Source organism: Rana temporaria, chromosome 9 (assembly GCF_905171775.1).
Source record: "Rana temporaria chromosome 9, aRanTem1.1, whole genome shotgun sequence".
NCBI classification, from domain to species: Eukaryota; Metazoa; Chordata; class Amphibia; order Anura; family Ranidae; genus Rana; species Rana temporaria.
This window is the reverse complement of record NC_053497.1, coordinates 98,437,103-98,459,656: the sequence shown is the minus strand read 5'-3', so window position 1 is coordinate 98,459,656 and position 22,554 is coordinate 98,437,103. Positions and strand designations below refer to the sequence as shown.

At 40.5% G+C, this 22,554-nt stretch overlaps 1 protein-coding gene across 1 annotated transcript in view; it reads right to left on the bottom strand.

The window, feature by feature from the left end:
* ZC4H2 (zinc finger C4H2-type containing) overlaps nt 1-21,404 on the bottom strand; it is a 38,758-nt gene extending 17,354 nt beyond the window's left edge. Inside the window, exons 1-3 of the mRNA XM_040323953.1 lie at nt 21,208-21,404; nt 5,044-5,215; nt 2,454-2,626 (exon numbers count right to left, since the gene is read on the bottom strand). Of these exons, the coding sequence (XP_040179887.1) occupies nt 2,454-2,626; nt 5,044-5,215; nt 21,208-21,260 (398 nt within the window). The 5' untranslated portion in view covers nt 21,261-21,404. The remainder of the gene's footprint in view (nt 1-2,453; nt 2,627-5,043; nt 5,216-21,207) is intronic.
* Nucleotides 21,405-22,554: the final 1,150 nt, after the last annotated feature.

Here is a 22,554-nt window from a genome sequence, read left to right as displayed (position 1 = left end):
AGGGAGGGATCTTCCGTTCCTAGTGATTAGGAACAGCGGGCCTAATCCACAAACAGCGGCGCAATTTTAGTTAGTCAAAACTTATGTCATTTAAGTTACGGCGCCCTAAGTTGGTGTCGTAAGTGCCGTATCCACAGCGCATTTGCGCACAAAATTGCGCCTGCGTAACTTAAATTCCGAGGCGTAAGGCGGGGTTATTGCAAGTGGGAAGGAAGTGGGCGTGCTTCATTGTAATGAGCCGTGACCCCATGCAAATGAAGGGCCGGCCGTACTGCGCATGCGCGCACAAATCTGCTGCTCACTGCGCATGTGCAGAACTTTGCTCGGCGCAATCAGTGAGATAGGTAAAAGGCCAAGCGTACTTAGTTTGAGGATCGCCCTGTGTATAAAAAGCCCCAGTCAAACACACTTCCCTTGCAAAGGTATATCCCAGTGTTTCCCTTCCATGAGCAATTTGCTTCTGCTCTTAATGTTTGTTGGTGTGTTGGTAAGTTGTGTTTGTGAGAAAAGTGTTTGAGGAGTTGGAGAGTCTAGTTGGTGTTTGTTTTTGATAAGTGTATTTTGTTAATTTGTTTGTTTGTTGTTTTTGCTGATTGTTTTTTTGTGCTTGTATTTTGTTTGTTTTTTGTTCGTGTTTTATTTTGAATTTATAGTAGCTGTCTGCTTGTGTGTTTAGATTTTTGTCTGGTTTTTGGGTGTATATTTTTGTCTGGTTTTTGGGTGTATATTTTTGTCTGGTTTTTGGGTGTATATTTTTGTCTGGTTTTTGGGTGTATATTTTTGTCTGGTTTTTGGGTGTATATTTTTGTCTGGTTTTTGGGTGTATATTTTTGTCTGGTTTTTGGGTGTATATTTTTGTCTGGTTTTTGGGTGTATATTTTTGTCTGGTTTTTGGGTGTATATTTTTGTCTGGTTTTTGGGTGTATATTTTTGTCTGGTTTTTGGGTGTATATTTTTGTCTGGTTTTTGGGTGTATATTTTTGTCTGGTTTTTGGGTGTATATTTTTGTCTGGTTTTTGGGTGTATATTTTTGTCTGGTTTTTGGGTGTATATTTTTGTCTGGTTTTTGGGTGTATATTTTTGTCTGGTTTTTGGGTGTATATTTTTGTCTGGTTTTTGGGTGTATATTTTTGTCTGGTTTTTGGGTGTATATTTTTTGTCTGGTTTTTGGGTGTATATTTTTGTCTGGTTTTTGGGTGTATATTTTTGTCTGGTTTTTGGGTGTATATTTTTGTCTGGTTTTTGGGTGTATATTTTTGTCTGGTTTTTGGGTGTATATTTTTGTCTGGTTTTTGGGTGTATATTTTTGTCTGGTTTTTGGGTGTATATTTTTGTCTGGTTTTTGGGTGTATATTTTTGTCTGGTTTTTGGGTGTATATTTTTGTCTGGTTTTTGGGTGTATATTTTTGTCTGGTTTTTGGGTGTATATTTTTGTCTGGTTTTTGGGTGTATATTTTTGTCTGGTTTTTGGGTGTATATTTTTGTCTGGTTTTTGGGTGTATATTTTTGTCTGGTTTTTGGGTGTGTATTGGTGAAAAAAGAAACCAATCATCAACATATAGAAAACACCTGCCATGAATACAAAGCTAACAGTCATTCTTCTTTGGTTTGATCTGCTGTGCTTTTTAAAACACACAAATCCCTGTTCTGTCAGGGGAGAGGAGACATATCGTTGGTTCCTAGTAAGTAGGAACAATATGTCTCCTCCCCCAGTCCTATCCCCATACAGTTAGAAACACTAACTAGGAAACACATTTAACCCCCTTGATCTGCCCCTAGTATTAACCCCTTTCCTGCCAGTGATTATTACACAGTAATCAGTGCATTTGTATAGCTCTGATCACTGTATATATGTCAGTGGTCCCAAAAATGGGACAAACGTGTCCAATCTTCCTGCTGCAATGTCGCAGTACCGCTAAAAATCGCAGATCACTGCCACTACTAGTAATTTTTTTTTTAAAAAGACAAAAAATGCCATTAATCATTCCCATAGTTTGTAGATGTTATAACTTTTGCACAAACCAATCAATATACACGATTATTTACCAAAAATATACATCGGCCCAAAATTGTTGCTCTTTTTTTGTTTATAGTGCAAAAAATTAAAACCGCAGAGGTGATCAAATACCACCAAAATAAAGTTTGTTTGGGTACAACGTCACACGACCACGCAGTGTCAGTTAAAATTACGCAGTGCCGTATCGCAAAAAAATGCCTGGTCATTAAGCAGCCAAATCTTCTGGTCTGTAAGCGGTTAAAGCAATTTCCTTTGGGTGCTTTGCAGGAGGGTAGAAAGGAGGGAAGGATTAGGTCTTCATTGAGGTGGAAGACTTATACCCCCTTAGAAAAAAAGGAAAAAAGCTGTGCAATATACTGTATGTAAAAAGAGGAATTAGAAACCATAAGCAAGTATAAATGTCAAAGGATATATGGCCATACTCTGACTAACTTACTCCAAAGACAGCTTTTCCTCCTCCTCACACAGGTCAGGTAGTCTCTGTAGTCCTAGAGTCATTCTTAGTGCATCCACGTGCTCCTTTAGTGGCTTGTACTCGTCATGTAGGCGACGCGTAGACTCCAAAAGTTTGTTCAGGTCATTTTCTGACTGTTTGATTGTGTTTTCCATCTACAGAAGAGAAAAATAACACAAAATCAATAACAATTAAAAATACCAATAACCAATTGCACGGTATCTTGACAACAATAAAAAAAATAGATCCCCCCCCCCCCAAACATACAAGTCGTCCTCTCATTGGCTGGGTTGGAAAGACGGGCAGATGGCGTCATGATCTCCACCTCAGCCTTGTATTCATTGATAAAAATCCAAGGCGATTTATTATAAAGCAAACATGTGAAGACTGAAGAGGGGGAGAGCGAAGGAGCGAGAACTGCAAGACTGAAAAAAATAGAAATGGATTTGTATAGCCAGCAGCCACTGGTCTTCTTCATGTTTGGCAAATATATCATGTGTTGAATGGAAGATCCCTCATGTTTTTTTTTTTTTTTAGATATGTATGATGTTACGACCAGTAATTGCTTTTTATGACTCCCATGTAATTATGCCCTATTCCCTTTTGTTTTTGATACTTTTATACATGGAATAATAAAAAAAAATTATATATATATATATATATATATATATATATATATATATATATATATATATATATATATATATATATATATATATATATATATATATATATATATATATATATATATATACACACACATACACACACACACACACACACACACACACACACATATATATATATATATATATATTTTATATACACACACACACACACTTGTTTTATACAATACCTTGCTGCTAAAAAAAATAAAAAATAAAAAACCACACACACATGAGGGATCTTCCATTCAATTCTATTGAATCGTGGTGTGCAGCACCCACAAATTTTTAAAATGTGTTACTTATTCAATATATCATGTGTTGGCATGCATTTTAACCACTTAAGCCACGGACCATTTTGCTGGTCAAAGATCAGGCCACTTTTTGCGATTCGGCACTGCGTCGCTTTAACTGACAATTGCACGGTCGTGCGACGTGGCTCCCAAATAAGATTGACGTCCTTTTTTTCCCCCACAAATAGAGCTTTCTTTTGGCGGTATTTGATCACCTCTGTGGTTTTTATTTATAAACAAAAATAGAGCGACAATTTTGAAAAAAAAATCAATATTTTTTACTTTTTGCTATAATAAATATCCCCCAAAAAATATATATATAAAAAAAAAAAAATTTCCCTCAGTTTAGGCCGATACGTATTCTTCTACACAACTGCAATAAGCGTATATTGATTGGTTTGCAGATCTTCCGTATCGTCACTCCAACCTTCACCCAAAAAAAACCCTCCTTTTCTGGGGATTGCACCTCCGGTGATTCGCTCGACGTCACGTTATGTGCATTGTTTTTAAATGTTGTCTATGTTTGATGTTTTTTATCATTATTAATAAATTGATGTATATTTTTTGAGATTACTGCTCTCTTTGAGTTTACCTGTTTACCGCGATAGTCCTCCCTGCCCACTTTACTCTGTTGGCTCTCTAGGGTCTTTGGGGTTCCCTGAGTCCTTCTGCTATTCCAGGTTTGGTTATTAACTGGGACTAGTCTACCCTCCTTTCCTTGGATAACATGATAATGGGAGCTGCCAAACTGCATCAAGAGGATTAAAATAGGGAACACCTTTACCTACCTAGGTGGTAAAGTTACCAAAGAAGTTCCATTACCTATTATGTTGGGGTTTAAGTCTGGGCTCTGACCTTTTCTCTTTCAACCACTGTGTGGTTATTTTGTGCTTTGGGTCATTCTCATGTTGGAACTTGGAAGATAAACCTTCCTCCCAATGGCAACTTTTCTGGCAGAGGGCAGCAGATGTCCCTGAAGAATTTGATGGTATTTTGCCCCATCCATCTTTCCTTCTGTCCTGACAAATGCTCCAGTCCCTGCTGCAGAGAAACAACCCCATGACAGGATATTACCACCTCTAATTATATTGTAATCTTATATGACCAGAACACTGTTTTCCCATGTGGCCTCAGAATCTTCAAAGTTCATTTTGGCAAAGCTCAGTCGTGACTGCATTTGGCCTTTTTTAATAAGAGGCTTTTTTTTGCAACCCTCCCATACAAGCCACGTTTGTGGAGAATTTGTGGTATTGCCGTCACACGTCACATGACCACTCTGTCATAAATTCCTGCAACTGCTTCAGAGCTGCTGAAGGCCTCTAGGTAGCCTCTTTGACCAGCTTCACCCTGCTTCTAGGCATTGATAAAGCCTTTAAAATGTTGTAGCCATCTCTTGACTTGTGCCTGGCCACAACTTTATCCCAGAGATCTTTTGACAATGCCTTGCCACCTATAGTTGATTGTTTGCTTCAGTTGAACTACCAAGGACTGAAATGCTCCAGAAAAGCTCTTTTCATAAAATAAAAATAAAAGATTTTTACATGTGGGGGAGAAATATCAGAATTGGCCTGGGTGGAAACTGGTTAAATAAACGTTAACAGCTCTAATACATACCACATTAATGTCAGCATGAATAAGCCTCAGTTCTTCTACATGAGCCATCTTCTCCTGAAGTAAAAGGTCCATTTCTTGCTTGTACTCTTTTAGATGTCGTTCCTCAGACTCCAAGGACTCAAACTCAGCTTTCAGTCTGGCCTTGATCTTCTCCATCTGAAGAGTCTTGTTCCTGGAAGGAACAACATGACTATATTTATCAGACAGCACAATTTTAATGTCTGTAAAGATTAATTTAATATTTCACGGATAGTATTACTAATACGGATATGGCTTGACACAACATTTGACCAGCCCAAGCTATTTTCTGCCCACTGCTTCTTCTAATCTAATGTTTTTCTACATTATGAATGCTGTGTTGATAGCACATGTACAACTGGCCACTTACCCAAACCTATAACTTGCCTTTGCAGCAAGAAGCACATGGAAGGGCATGTAAAACAAAACCAACGAAAATTCCCAGCCTAACTCGGCAGCCAACCTAGTATTAACCGAATTAACATTTGCGTTAACAGTTTGCGTTAAAAACAGGGGTATAGCAAGCACACATTTGCAAATACATGTGTACGCTAAGGAGGATGCGACAAGGCACCCCCTTATTATACACAGTATTAGAGGCCTACCCTACGCATCATCGGACGAGGACCTCAATTTCACCCTACTGGTGAAAAATGTTTGAAAATAGTAGGTTTCATAATTCCCCCGACAACTTTGAAAAAATTTCAGTGTGATCTCCTTTCATTCACCTGAAAGAGTGGCATTCCTGGATATCATAAAATACTACTATGCGTCTCATCTCAGACTAGTTCTATTCTGGTCTGCCTTATACTCTTATAATTAAAGGATCACTAAAAGATATGTTTGTTATTTAAAAAAAATAAAAAAAATATTGTACTTACTTCCACTGTGCAGCTCGTTTTGCACAGAGTGGCCCCGAACCTGGTCTTCTGGGGTACCTCGGCAGCTGTCTCTGCTCTCCCCCCCCCCCCACAAGGACAACACCTTCATGCGAGAGCGCTCGCATGGTGTTGAGTTCTTGCGGGTGCACTCCCGTGATACAGCCGGTGGCCATAGCCGCTCACTGTATCACTCGGCCCCGCCCCCTGCACGCCACGCCATTGGATGTGATTGACACCAGCGAGAGCCAATGGCTGCGCTGCTTTCAATCCATCCACTATAACCAATCAATGGCCAGGCTGAGCGGCAAAGAGGGTGTTTGGGACGAGCGCGGGACCTTCGAGGGGTCAGGTAAGTAAAACGCGGGGGGTGGTATTGTCGGATGTTTTTTTCACCTTAATGCATTAAGGTGAAAAATCATTTACCTTTACAACACCTTTAACCACTTACGGACCCCCCACTGTATATATACGTCCTCTTTTTAAACATGGATATCTCAGTAACGGCAGCAGCTGCTGCCACAACTGAGATATCCATGTTTTCAGCTGGCGGCCGTGTAAACGATAACGGCGGTCTCCGCGGCGGATTCGCCGTTATCGGTGGCGGGAGAGGGGCCCCCCCCTCCCGCCGCTTTTCCGCGCCCTCCGCCGCTTACCGGAGCCGTTGGTAGCGGCGGAGGAGATCCGATGCTGCCGCCTGGAGAGTGAGGACTTGAGTGAGGGCAAGATGGCCCCCACCCGTCCTCATAGCTCTGCTGGGCGGAAGTGACGTCAAAACGTCAGTCCCGCCCAGCCTCTTAAAGAGACAATTTTTTTTCTGTCATTTTTTTAAATGACAAATTTTCCTTTTTTTTTTTTTTTTTTTTGCATTTAAGCCTAAATATGAGATCTGAGGTCTTTTTGACCCCAGATCTCATATTTAAGAGGACCTGTCATGCTTTTTTCTATTACAAGGGATGTTTACATTCCTTGTAATAGGAATAAAAGTGATCATTTTTTTTTTTTTTTATATTTTAGTGTAAAAAATAATAAAATCAATAAAATTAAATAAGAAAACAAAAAAAAATTTTTTTTTAAAGCGCCCCGTCCTGACGAGCTCGCGCGCAGAAGCGAACGCATACGCGAGTAGCGCCCGCATATGAAAACGGTGTTCAAATCACACAAGTGAGGTATCGCCGCGATCGTTAGAGCGAGAGCAATAATTATAGCCCTAGAGCTACTCTGTAGCTCAAAAAATGCAACTTATAGAATTTTTTAAACGTCGCCTATCTAGATTTTTAAGGGTAAAAGTTTGACGCCATGCCACGAGCGGGCGCAATTTTAAAGCGTGACATGTTGGGTATCATTTTACTCGGCGTAACATTATCTTTCACAATATATAAAAAAATTGGGCCAAATTTATTGTTGTCTTATTTTTTAATTCAAAAAAGTGAATTTTTTCCAAAAAAAGTGCGCTTGTAAGACTGCTGCGCAAATACGGTGTGACAAAAAGTATTGCAATGACCGCCATTTTATTCTCTAGGGTGTTAGAAAAAAAAATATATAATGTTTGGGGGTTTTAAGTAATTTTCTAGCAGAAAAAAAATGTTTTAGTCTTGCAAACACCAAATCTGAAAAACACCTGAGGTCTTTAAGTGGTTAATGGTCAAAGGCAACCATTTGGGAATGCACTGACACATTGCAACTCCATGATACGTTTACTAAAAGAGATCCAGAAAACATGTTATATGAACACGAACGTAGTGACGTACTACGAGGAATTTCAGCTCTTGAACGCCACCCTTTGGGCCCCTTCTGCTAATTTCGTGTTTGGTGAGCATTGATTCGGAGCATGCGCATTTGTACTTTCGACTTGTGTGACAGATTTGTATACCGACCATACAAAAAAAATAAAAAAAAGACATGGAGCCGTTGTCCGCCAAAAATTTACTAGCCTGTTATCCAACATTTGTTGGCCGAAAATTGGAAAACAATTGTGCCAATGGTAAGAATTTAGGACAACAGTCTGTCAACAGACAATGCCCTTCCCACAATCGTATCGTGTGTACGAGGCATTAGAAAACCTTTTCTGCCCTCTACAACCATACAAAAGAAATACAAATCGCCTTTGTGCAGTTATATGCAAGTTAAACACTTTGCACAATCTCCACCCCCTACTCCTTTTAAAAAGCTTTGCAATACAGGAGCAGCAAGCAGGGGACTGATCTCAGATACTGTATATACCAACTCTTGATGACTCCACAGTCTGACACACACCTAAAGCACAACTACGAAATAAAATGGAGGCAGATATTGAATAAACAATTTACATCAAAAGAAATGGAGCAGAATTTGGCCACCAAACCTCCATTTGCACTATTTAGAAGGAAAACCAATTTGAAATTCCTTTTCAACGGTATCATAACCGACCTTCCTACATTCAAGAAGTTAAACTCACGGAAACTCTTACAGCAAGAATAACTATTACTCTTGTGACCTTCGAACAGGTGTGGGATCCCTGTGTCCGCCTAGTCATAAAACATATATTGTAACTCTGACTCCAAAGTTGACCCAGGCTCTCACCTAATATTTCGCCACCAACCCACCCCATCATCCTCTCCCTCATTCTCCCTATTTACTGTGGAAATAAGCTTTCATTTTTTTTCATCTTTACCAACTTCTACTGCTGACATCTATCCCTAAGGCGTGTTGCCAGGAGCATAGCATTTTTTAACGTTTTAAATGCACGATATGTATATTACGACTGAATGATTCCTCTAAAAAAAAAAAAAAAAAAAAAAGAAGAAGTTGTTGCCATTTAGTATATATATATATACACACACAGGACTTTTTTTCTCAAACAATAGGTGCTGGAACTCAACCACGACCCCCCCAAAACCCCTCCACCCACACACACCCTCCAAATTACATCAAATAGTGTGTGTGGTCAGTCAAATTTCATGCCAGTAGGAGGGTCTTAAAGGGGCATTAAATACCAGGATTGCATTACATACAGAGTGCAGAGTTTAGGGGGGGGGGGGGGGGGTTACACACAGAGTGTAGAGCTGTCACTTGTAAACACAGAAACCCCCCCAATGGTCTGAGCCAGAGGTGGTGGAACCGAGTTCCACCAAGTTCCCCCTGAAAAAAAGCCCTGTATATATATATATATATATATATATATAATACACATACATATATCAAAAAAAATAGTGTTGGCAACGCTTTCCGCATTTTCATACACATGACATTTGTCGAAATGTTGTGTTCTGTATTTGTATATGAAGCCAAGTTTTGTTAACTTTTGTTACACTTTTGAAAACTTTATAATAAAAAAATACATTTAAACTAAAAGCTACAAAAAAAAAAAATCTAAAATCTAGCCCTTGAGAAATTTTTCTGACTGGCAATAGATTATTATATATTTTTTTGTATTGGATTATATGAAGACCCAACAAAACATCAATAATGTTATCATAGCGTACCATTGCACAGAGTCATGTGGTAGGGCAGCCACTTTGACATCTGATAGATCACTAGCACTTCTAAAACACTCAGGCCCCGTACACACGACCGGATCGATCCGCTGAAACTGGTCCGCCGGACCAGTTCCAGCGGACAGATCCGGTCGTGTGTAGGCCCGAGCGGACAATTGTCCCGCGGATCGGACAGTTTCCAGCGGATAAAAATTTCTTAGCATGCTAAGAAATCTGTCCGCTGGAAACCTGTCCGTCGGACGCGTTCGGTCGTCTGTACAGACTCACCGGACACGTCCGACCGACCGCAATCCCTCGCATGCGTCGTACTGATTCGACGCATGCGTGGAAGCATTGAACTTCCAGGGCCGCGGCCACGCCCCGCGTATTGTTTACGCGCGGATTTCTGTCTGATGGTGTGTACAACCATCAGACAGAAATCCCCGGGCGGACATGTCCACTGAAAACGGTCCGGCAGATTATCCGTCCGTGTGTACGGGGCCTCACACTTTCTTACAAGTCATCCACTGAAACCAAGAATCTGATTACAAAATCACTACCTACTGGTACTGTACTTCAACAGTTGCAAACTCCATGGGGGGGGAGAGAGATTTATCAAAACTGGAGCAGACAGAATCTGGAGCAGCTGTGTATTGCAACCAATCCGCTTCCATCTTCAGCTTGTTCAGTTAAATTTTGAAAATAAATCAGAGTGGCTGATAAGCCGCTGGATCACTTTAAGAAGCGGAGGGAGGGGTTGTCGCCCCCCTCCCGCCACTCAGTGTTTCTCAGGCTTACCAGTCTCACCCTCAAGCCTGTGAAAGGATCTGGTGGTATGTGCAGGCTGCCCACAGAGATAAGGAGAGACCCGATCATCTCTTCTCACCTCTATGATCTAGCACAGGGGTGCCCAACCTTTTGAAGAGCGAGGGCCACTTAAGCGAGTTGGTAACCGGTTGCGGGCCACAATGAGCGGAGTGGGTGGGTGGTATGTCTGGGTCTGCTCTTCATATAAAAAAAATTAAATATTGAGAGCGTTCCCATCCCTTTATGCTTGTGTGCAGAAATAAACGCATATGTAGGTCACACACACGCATATGTAAATGGTGTTTGCACCACACTTGAGGTATTGCCGCAAATTTTATAGCGAAAGCAATAATTCTAGCGCTTGACCTTCTCTGTAACGCTAAACTGGTAACCTGTAAACATTTTTAAAGCATCGCCTATGGAGATTTTTAAAGGGTCACTAAAGGAAAAAAAGTTTTGCTGAAATGACTGTTTACAGGGTATAGAGACATAAAAGTTAACCGATTCCTTTTAATAATGATTAAAAATAGATTAAATTCAATCATATATTGTGCCTACAGTTTCACTTTAGTTTTTAAACTGGTTTCATGTTTCTGTGAAGTAAAGAGACCCACAGAACAAAAACAAACAAATCCTGGGCAGTGTTTTGTTTTTAAAATGAATCTGATTGGTTCTGTTAAGTTTTAGACACACAGTAATGACAGCTTAGACCATCGTGAAAAGCTCCCAGTACCATGGTTATAAGGAAATAGACAACCAGGAAGTGTGGAGATCAGAGCAGTTTTACAGCAACATCAAAGCAAAAACGAGCAATGAGGACATGAAACCAGGACTGCAGTAAGGTGAAGGAAGCTATTTAGCTAAAAAAAAAAAAAAATCCTTAAGTGATCCTTTAAGTATCGTAGGTTTGCCACCATACCGCAAGTGTGCGCAATTTTAAAGCATGATAAGCAAGGTATCCATTTACTCTGCGTAACATCATCTTTTGTATTTTACCAAAAAAATTGGTTCGATTTTGTGTTATTTTGCATTTAGAATTCATATATAAAAAAAATGTTTGGAGGTTCTAAGCAATTTTCTAGCAAAAAAAAATATTTCTACTTGTAAACAACTCAGGCAATCAATTCAGTGAAAGGATCAGTTGTTAGAGGGCTTCTGAAGAGGTCAGACAGTGAATTAAATATATGAATAAAATTACATTAGTTTGATCTGACTGGCTTCAGTATTAAAATATATAATAAAAAAAAAAAAAAAAACTTACACTGCATATTACATAATAAGCAGAACTACTTTGAAAACTGCTACATATTAACCAAATATAACAGCATCTTGGATCTAAGAATATTTGGCGTAGACAGAATTCTTTCTTTAGGAGTGCAGAACAAAATACAGGATATGAATCGAAATAACTGTCCATTACCTATATAACAGAAGAGTTTTAGGAAATGTAGAAAGGACAATGGGGTGTAGGTTGTAAAGTGGTGATTAGACAAAAGCTAAATAGAATATCAAAATTTATTGGGGAAAGAAGGTTCGTTCATTTTCTAATCATTAGTGGGTCAAAGACGTTCATTTTCGATCGCATTGAGGAGAAAGTTAGAAGGAGCAGGAGGGAAAATTTTTCTCTAACAAATTATTTCCAACGGTGTACGCGGTTTTCGGTTGGTAAAGTCCATCCTTTCCAAAATAAACAAAAGTCTTTCAAAACAATAAAACAAAAGTTCTGATAATTTTCGTACGATTTTTCCTAAAACTTATCCTAATGCCGCGTACACACGATCAAAAATATCGACATTAAAAGTCCGATGTGAGCTTTTGTTCGGAAATTCCGACCGTGTGTATGTTCCGTCGGATTTTTGCTGTCGGAATTTCCGCCAACAAAAGATTGAGAGCAGGTTCTCTATTTTTCAGATGGAAAAAGTTCTGGGAAAATCCACTCGTCTGTATGCAATTTCGACGTGCAAAAAAACACGCATTGCTCACAATCAAGCAGAAGAGCCGAACTGTCTATTGAACTTCGTTGATCACGGCTTGTCGTACGTCTTGTATGTCACTGCGTTCTTGACGGTCGCAAATTTTGGACAAGATTTGTGTGACCGTGTGTATGCAACACAAGTTTGAGCCAACATTCCATCAGAAATTCCGATCGTGTGTACGCGGCATAAGAGTTTTCGTTTAAAATGTTAACAATCTATAACCAGCTTTATTTCTTCTAAAGCTGTGCAGGGAGCGCAGTGGTATGGGAAATTCAATGCCTTTGGTTCATGTGCTCTTTACTTCATGTCCCTGCTATTTTATTATTTTATTCACTGCAATGGAATTCTATAGAGCTGCGATTTACAGCTATTTATTTTATTCATAAAATTTTATGTTGTACGTGATGGGCAACTGGTCTCTCAGAATCTCCAATAGGTTCACTTGTTTCTAGGAGTCTGTCAGGTATGAAGCCGGCATTGTCCTGGACAATCAGTGACAGGTGAGGAGACGTGGTGTTAGAGGTGGCAAATATGTCACCCTGCTTCACAGTGTACAGAGACAGAAACTCTGCCCGTCTCTGTACGCCAGCTTAGAATGGGTCTTAGGCTGGGTTCACACTATTTGCAGAGCCGCTCACAGCAGGGGGTACGGAGCGTCCCTGTTTTAGAGGCGAATCAGGTCAGAATTTTTGCCTGAATTCGGATCTGAAAACTGAGCCAAGGACACACAGGACCCTCCGCCCCGGAGATATGTGAACTTGCTCCATTGAGAGTCGGTCACAGTCTACTGTCAAGCGAATTGGATGCAGAGAAATCTGCATCCCCAATTCGCATAAGTGAACCCAACCTTCATGTCAGTTGTGTTATCTACAAACTAGAGGTACCGTATTTATCGGCGTATAACACTCACTTCTTTCCCCTGAAAATAGGGGGCAAATCGCGGGTGCGTGTTATACGCCGATAGTGTACCTTGGAAGGTAAGAAGGGGGACAAACACAGCCAGAATTCACGAGCTGTCATCTCCTGTTCGGCTCTCACGTCACACACACAGTCCCGCCTCCGCCACTGGCATTGGACCAGTATTCTGTCTATCACAGGAGCTGGTCCAATGCCGATGGCGGAGGTGGGACTGTGTGTGTGACTGCCGAGTGAGAGCCGAACAGCTGGACTTCACGAGCCATCATCTCCTGTTCGGCTCTCATGTCACACAAACAGTTCCGCCTCTGCCACTGGCATTGGACCAGTATTCTGTCTATCACAGGAGCTGGTCCAATGCCGATGGTGGAGGCGGGACTGTGTGTGTCTGTGTGACTGCTAGTGCCGAGTGAGAGCTGAACAGGAGGTGACAGCTCTGTGATTTCATGCACGGTCCAGATGACAGCTCTGTGATTTCATGCACTGATGGTGAGATTGCATTGAGGCTAAAAAGGGGCATTGATAAGGCTGCATGATGAGATAGGCATTGATCAGGCTGCATTGTTGAGATGTGCTGCAGATGGGAATTTATCAGGCTTCAGATGGGCATTGACCCTTATTTTAATTCAAAGTTGTTTAGTTAAAAGATTTTTTTCCTGAAACTTCCCTCTTAAAATGTTGGTGCGTGTTATACGCCGATAAATACGGTAATTAATTTCGAATTTTAGTTAACTTTTTTCAAAGTGGTGGGATGAAGGAGCATCTGGTGCAGGTCAGAAAGAAAGAAAGAAAGAAAGAAAGAAAGAAAGAAAGAAAGAAAGAAAGAAAGAAAGAAAGAAAGAAAGAAAGAAAGAAAGAAAGAAAGAAAGAAAGAAAGAAAGAATCCTTGTGACGGCAATAGGCATGCGACAGGTACTCTTTATAGAGAGATCTGGGGTCTATAAGACCACAAATCCCTCCTCTGCTTAAAAGCATTCTAAACCCAAAGATCAGTGTTTAATGCTTTTTTTAAATGTCGACAATTGTTTATGAGTAAACCAGAAGTGATGTTATGTCATCGCTTCCGAGTTACTATCATGAGCCTATGGGCACTATTTATCCCAATAATACAAGACATCGACACCAACAATGGGGCACTATTCCTCCACTTAATACCAAAGATAGGGCACTGTCTACACCAGAAATAAATAAAATAAAATTATATTCCCACAGGCCACAGTCCGGCCCCCTAAAGTCTGAAGAACTGTAAACTGGCCTTTTGTTTAGAAGGTTTGGAGACCCCAATCTACGGAGAGAGTTGTTTTAGATGTACTAGCAGATTTAGATGCACCAACAAACTGAAGCCCTCCCCCCATTGCTTTTTTTTAAAGCATGTTGTACAGTTGGTTTGTTGTTGCCATGTAAAACATGTGAAGCGGTTGTTCATCTCAGACATTGCCTCACAAGTTTTTTTGCGATATCTAGGAGCTTACGGGGTAAAGCGGCGTCATGCGTGCTCTGCACAACATATTAGTAATCACACAGCTGAGTAAATGTCATTTATTTGCCTGATTGGACTATGTGGTGTATTTATGTGCTGTGTTGCAGTACAGGGGAGAATGTACCCCCTATTTGTTATCTGCATATTTTATATATAAAAGTATATTTTTTAAAAAATTAAATCAAAGCCAAACTCCAGCTAAACCACTTGAAGGCCAGGTCTTTTTCTGACACATTTTTTTGCTATAAAATTACTCAGACTCCCCATACATTATGGGCCAGATCCACAGTCGCCGAGCGCAACTTAACTTTTCAGAGTTAAGTTACACTGCCGCAAATCTCCCAAGTTAGGTGCCGATCCACAAAGCACTTACCTGGAAATTTGCGGCGCTGTAACTTAAATCCGTCCGGCGCAAGGCGTTCCTATTCAAATGGGCGAGTCCCATTTAAATTAGGCGCGCTCCCGCGCCGGACGTACTGCGCATGCTCCGTCGGGTAAATTACCCGACGTGCATTGCGCTAACTGACGTCGCTCCGACGTCATTTGCTTAGACGTTAACGTAAATGGCGTCCAGCGCCATTCACGGACGTCTTACGCAAACGACGTAGAATTTAAAATTTGACGCGGGAACGACGGCCATACTTAAAGGGTCACTAAAGGAAAAACATTTTTTGCCTAAAATTAATGTCTGCAAGGTAGACAGACAGAATAGTGTAATGATTCTGTTAAAAAACGAGTAAATACCTATTAAATTCCTTCATCTATATCACCTCCGAAATTCCAGTTTCTGTTCTCTCATTTACTTCCTGGTTTGCATCATTTGATCATCTAAGAACTACATTTCCCAGTATGAATTGTGCCACGCCCAGTAATTCACACCTCCTTGAAGTCTCTAACACGTAGAGAGCACCCTGCTGCACAGATGTAGTTCCCAGGAGGGGGTGAGCACGTTACTGACCACCGCAGTTAAGCCTCCCGTCACGGTGGTCAGTAAAATCAGACAAGCAGGAAGTGAACAGAACAGAGAAGAGATAGAGCGACTTCTGAGCAAAAACGAACAATGAGGAAGTGAAAAGAGGAATGTCTGCAGGTAAAGAATGCTTATTATGAAAAAAAAAATTTTCCTTTACAACCCCTTTAACATGGCTTAGGACAACTAGGGCTTAGCCCTAGTTTTACGCGGCGGAACTCGACGTAAACGACGTAGATTTAGAGCGTCGGGCCCGTCGGAGCGTTCGTGGATCGCCGTAACTGGTCATTTGCATATTCTACGCCGGCCTCAATGGCCTCGCCACCTAGCGGCCGGCCTAGAATTGCATCCTTAAGATCCGACAGTGTAATTCAATTACACATGTCGGATCTTCGTCCTAACTATGGGAAACTGAGTCTGTGGATCAGTTCCATAGTTAGGACCAGGGATACGACGGAGTAACAGCAGTTACTCCGCCGTATCTCTTTTGAGGATCTGGCCCTATATTTTTTTGTAGCAGAGGCCCTAGAGAATATAAAACGGTGGAATTAGACACTTTATATGTCACATGGTATTTGTAGCAGCAGTCTTTCCAACGCAATTTTTTGGGGAAAAAAATACACTTTAATGAATATTAATGCACACAAACACAATAAAATACCCAATTTTTGTTAAAATATAAAATATGGGGTTACGCTTAGGAAATAGATACCATACATCAGGGATCAACAAATCCCGGTCGCCAAGTCGCCATGGCGACTAGTAATAGGGTCCTGGCGACTTGGCGCCATCTGGTGGTGAGCCGTTGGTATTACAAGTTATTACCACCAGATGTGTAAGCTGGCGCGATCTGGTGGTGGCCGTTGGTATTACAAGTTAAGCATTACAAGTTAAACAGCAATTCTAATGTAATTTTTCACTATTTTCACTGCCATCTTCTTCCCTCTAATTAGAACCCCCAAACATTATATATATTTTTTATCCTAACACCTTAGAGAATAAAATGGCGATCGTTGCAATACTTTCTGTCACGCCGTATTTGCGCAGCGGTCTTACAAGCGCAATTTTTTGGGAAAAAATTACACTTTTTTAATTAAAAAATAAGACAACAGTAAAGTTATCCCCATTTTTTTTTATATTATGAAAGATAATGTTACGCCGAGTAAATTCATACCCAACATGTCAAGCTTGAAAATTGCGTCCGCTCGTGGAATGCCGACAAACTTTTACCCTTTAAAATCCCTTTTTACCCTTTAAAATCTCACGTATGTGTTCGCTTCTGCGCGCAAGCTTGTCGGGACGGGGCGCGTTTTCTGGCTCCTAACTTTTTTAGCTGGCTCCTAGATTCCAAGCAAATTTGTCAAACCCTGCCATACATGTTATTAGGGCTGCAACTAACAATTATTTTCATAATCGATTAGTTGGCCGATTGTTTTGATTAATCGTCTTAAAAAAATAAATACAAAATTTGGGCCAATTTGTTGTTGGGCAGATTACAAAAACAAATTGCCGCAAAAAAAAAAAACACATTACATGCTTTTCTGCAGCTTCTACATTGAAGTATATTGAACCAAAAAAAAAAAAAAAAATGGCATCGTTTTGCGTTAAAAAGTTCTTGCCCTTTCCAAATACGCAGCAGATGAAAAAAAATCATGGATGTGAACGTGTCCCATAGGAAAACATGTAAATGAACTGTAGTGCGTTTCTGCAAAAAGCACCAAAAAACAGGTGTGACCCAGGCCTGAGATGTTTAGTAACATAATGGGGTTAAAAAAACTAAAATAAAAAGTACAAAAAGAGCAAATAATCGCTACTGTAAGGGGTTCATTTTTTTACTGTTGGACAGTGAAAGTAATATTTACAGTAGCGATTTGCTTTTTTTGTACTATAAAGGGCTAATTTTTGTTTTTTTAACCCCATTATGTTACTGGCCGATTAATCGATTATGAAAATTGTAATCGATTAATTTCATAATCAATTAGTTGTCGATTAATCGATTAGTTGTTTCGGCCCTACATGTTATGCTTTAAAAATTGTACATGTTAGTAGAATAGCGACAAACTACTTTGCCATAGGCGCTGCTTTAAAAGCCTTTACAGGTTACCGGTTTAGAGATATAGAGGAAGTCTTGTGCTAGAATTATTACTCTCGCTCTGACGTTCACAGCAATAGCTCATGTGTGGTACGATCGGCATTTAGCTATGCGTGCATTCGCCTTTGGGAGTGAGCATAGGGGGAACAGGTATCACTTTAAAAAGGGTTTATTACATTTATTTTTATACGGTTTCATTCATTTAAAAAAAAAAAAAAAAAGTAATCACTTATTGCCATCACAAAGTATGTAAATATTGCTTGTGACAACAATAGGCAGTGACAGGTACTCCTAGAAAGATCTGGGGTTTATCAGACAAGCATCTGATCACATAAAGATCCATGTATTCAGATGCTTTACCAACTTAAAAAGGGGTTGTTTACAACCGGAAAACTGGAAGTGATGAAACTGCTCATCTCTTCTGGTTTTCAATATCACAGAGATCTGGGACCTTCTGGTCCTCGACCATCTCTATGGTAAGCACTGGAGCGCTGCCTTTCATTCCGGGAGGTGGACCTATCCTGCCACCTGTAAAAGCCATCCAGCAGCTAATTAGCAGCTAAAATGGCTTTTACATAAAAGTCGCCTGCCAAAAAACACAATAGCGGGATAATGCCTGTAGCACTTAAAGCCAAATGATGTACATGTGTGTGATTTGTCATTAAGCAGTTACAGAAATATTTTTTTCCTCTTTTGTAATAAAGGCTTTATATGAATAAATAAAAGCTGATCATTGTAAGCACCCATTAGTGATAAATGATTTATCTCAACTCTCCAACTGCTACTTTTGCAGGACAATTTGTTCAGTGGAAAAATAACACTTACTGGCAGGGTCCTCCGGTGACCCTGCCAGTAAGGAAAGAAAGCCCAAGAAGAAAACGAATGCAGCCACCACATGCAAGTATTGGTAAGCTGCGACATAATACATGTTTTTGGGTTTAAAGTGGAGGTGCACCCTAAAACAATTATATAACATTACATCCAGCATACTAACGACATGTACAGTATGCTGGTATTTTTTACTTTTTTTGGCCTTACATACTGTTTTATTGTTATTTCCCCCGGCTTCCGGGTTCTGATTCCCCCGGGACTGGGCGTTCCTAATGAGAGGTTAGATGATTGACGTCTGGTGAAAAACTTCCCATGGCGCGTCACCAGTTTTCCGTAAATAGCCGACCTGCGAGTCGGCTCTATATGGCGCCTGCACAGTCAGCTCTACACGGCAGGCGCCGTATAGAGCCGACTCGCAGGTCGGCTATTTACGGAAAGCTGGTGACACGCCTTATGCGCCATGGGAAGTTTTTCACCAGACGTCAATCATCTAACCTCTCATTAGGAACGCCCAGTCCCGCGGGAATCAGAACCCAGGGGGGGGGGGGGGAATAACAATAAAACGGTTTGTACGGTGAAAAAAAAAATACCAGCATACTGTACATGTCGTTAGTATGCTGGATGTAATGTTTTATAATTGTTTTAGGGTGAACCTCCACTTTAATACCACTTAAACACTGTTGTTTTCAAAAAATTCTGTTCAACTATGTAGTCTTACATAAAAAAAATAAACACACACACACACACACACACACACACACTTCTTTTGCACACCTCAAAATATATTTTTTTGTTATCTGTTCCTTCGTGGCTATATTCATTCTCAATTGTCCTACTGAATACAGGAACCTAGCCACCCTCTCTTGCTCACTTCCTAGGACGACTATGGGATTTGTAAGCAGTGCCCATGACCACAACTTACATACACTGACTGTTTCAAAGTGTGTGTGTGTGTGTGTGTGTGTGTGTGTGTGTGTGTGTTATAATTGGACAAATGATTGACCATTTTATTTTTTTACATTCTAGTCTCATATGGAAACCCAATAGGTTACTAAAGTTACAAAAATTCTCATTCGACAGACAGAGTGATGTAATGTATCCTTTAACTTCCGAGCATGGAGTAGTCTAGTAGTCGGAGTTTCTCATTGTGTGTACTAGGCATCAATGATGCAGAACTTCGATGCGCTTCCATGAAAACGCATGCTCTAATAGAAGTCAATGGGGGTGCGCCTAAAGAAATTGCACATACTGTAGTGCAGCGTTTTTCAACCTTTTTTTTTCAGTAAAAGCACCCTCTAAAAATGATGCACAGTCTCGAGGCACCCTATTCGAAAAACGTAAAAAGCTATTCTAATAGGTGTACTTAATGCAGCAACATCCACACACATAGGACACCCAACAGAGTTTTTTTATTCTTCCAAATCAAATACACTTTTGCACACTGCGGATTAGTATTCCAATGTTTTTCTTCTTCCTCCATCACTTAGCTAATATGACCCCAGTGCTGACAGAGAGGAGCAGGGGGAAATCAAACAAGGATGCTCGGTGGACGACCGATGTCCTCATTATCAACTGATGATGTCATTGGTTGTTAGGATGCCGGCGGCTAGAAGGTTGTAATGGTGCACAATGAAAACCTGTGGCTTTTATGCAACTAAAAAGTAGGTCTCATCCACCCACTGACTTGTATACAATTTTTGGGCAATGTTTGGGCATTTTTCCAAGGCTCATTGGTTGGAAAAGGCTGCTGTAATGTACCGGTATGAACCCAGCTTAAAAAAATTATTTAATGAAAAACCAATACAGGATATCGCTTGGGCTGCATTTACACCTGGGCGACGCGAGAGCATTGCGTTTTTTTGGTGCGACATGTAGGGCCACCATTTTACTTGAATTAAATGCCCTACACTCTGAAAATGCAGCTCCAGTGCATTTTTTTTTTACTTTTTTTTTTGTAGCCGGCACATTTTTGAACAGCCGTTTTTTTTTTTACACATATTTTTTGTATGTTGCAAAATTAATTTTTTGGCGCATTTGGGGTGTAATTACTTAATTACACCCAAACGCGCGTTCTGCAAAGGTCATCTGATTTGATCTGATGGGCTGCAGCGCTACAAGGATACAGCGGGGAGGATTCCTCCATCCATCCAATGTGTAGATGGGGAAATCGGCTGGGATTTTTTTGTAATGTATGGGAAGCTTTAATGTCACTTGGATACGGCATAGTTACAGACAATACAGAGGGATGCTGAAATAGGAGTACAGCTCCCATCAGACACAGGTTACAAAGGGACACAATCATCTCTCTTCTTGTTATGTTGGAGGCCAGCAGGAGGAAATCAGATGGCTTTTGTGTCCAACATCCATGGAAATGAATGGGGATCGAACCTGTCCACACTGGACACTCAGCCCCACTCCTCTGATTGGGGGTCATTGTTCTCACCCTCTGATCTGTCATAAATCTAATGAGAAGGAAAGCAAAGCAGGATGATAGAATGGAGCAGATCTACAAGTGATCCACCCTGACAGCCAGGGATCCCCGATGGGGAATGGCTCCTCTCTAGATCTATTATATCCACATGCTGCCTGCAGCACCTGCTGGACCACCCGACCCCCTGCTGACTTCCAATCGCTCTCATCTAATGATCATTGATTGTCTCCGATTATCTGAAATTCCTCCTAAAATAACAATAGTGTCCATGCAGAAGAGAATCCCCCACCGATCGGCCATACACACAGTACCTGATCTCCTTGATGCTCTCCAGCTTACACATGATCTCCTGCTCATCCCCCATGCTCTGCACTTTACACTTCAACGTCCAGTGGAATGTGAAAAGCACCAACAACACAGTACAATGGATTAAGATGTGAGCACAGCTCCGAGCAGGCACAGGGACACTCCGCACTGCTGCTGGGAAATGGAGTCCTCTCTGCCGCCCCCCCCTATAGCTGGTGTCCGGCTCAGGACTACGTCTCCCAGAAGGCTCCGCGCTCCTGTACACCATCTACTTCCTGCAGGCGATTGCTCTCTTACTCCCAGTCTTAATCAATGTGCTGGAGCTAATGATGTGAGAGCTTGTCAGGGGAGGGAGGGCAGCGCTTTGTGCCCAGATTAATGGCAGACTGAAGATCACAATATATTGCTTTCTCTAATGAGTGTGTTGCCCTGCTGGGAAGATCGGTGATATCCTTGTCCTCGGCTGACTGCACCTTCCATTTATCAATGGCTTATTAGTGTGAGCAGGAAAATGTCTAGGATTACAATAATGGGCTCTTCCCTATAATAATAATGATGAGATATTCCCTATAATGATGGGGTCTTCCCTATAATAATGGGCTTTTCCCTCTAATAATGGGGTCTTCCCTATAATAATAATAATAATAATGAGATATTGCCTATAATGATGGGGTCTTCCTTATAATAATAATAATAATAATGAGATATTCCTTATAATGATGGGGTCTTCTCTATAATAATGGGCTTTTCCCTCTAATAACAGGGTCTTCCCTGTAATAATGGGGTCTTCCCTATAATAATGGAATCTTCCCAATAATAATGGGCTTTTCCCTATAATAATGGGATCTTCCCTATAATAATAATGGGATATTCCCAATAATAATAATGGGATCTTCCCCATAATAATGTGCTTTCCCCTATAATAATGGGATCTTCCCTATAATAATGGGCTTTTCCCCATATTAATGTTTTTTTCCCTGTAATAATGGGGTCTTCCCTACAATAATGGGATCTTCCCAATAATAAAAATGGGATCTTCTCTATAATAATAGGATCTTCCATATAATGATGGGCTTTCCCCTATAATAATGGGATATTCTCTATAATAATGGGATCTTCACTATAATAATAGGCTTTCCCTATAATAATGGGGTCTTCCCTATAATAATGGGCTTTTCCCCATATTAATGTTTTTTTCCCTGTAATAATGGGGTCTTCCCTACAATAATGGGATCTTCCCAATAATAATAATGGGATCTTCTCTATAATAATAGGATCTTCCATATAATGATGGGCTTTCCCCTATAATAATGGGATATTCTCTATAATAATGGGATCTTCACTATAATAAT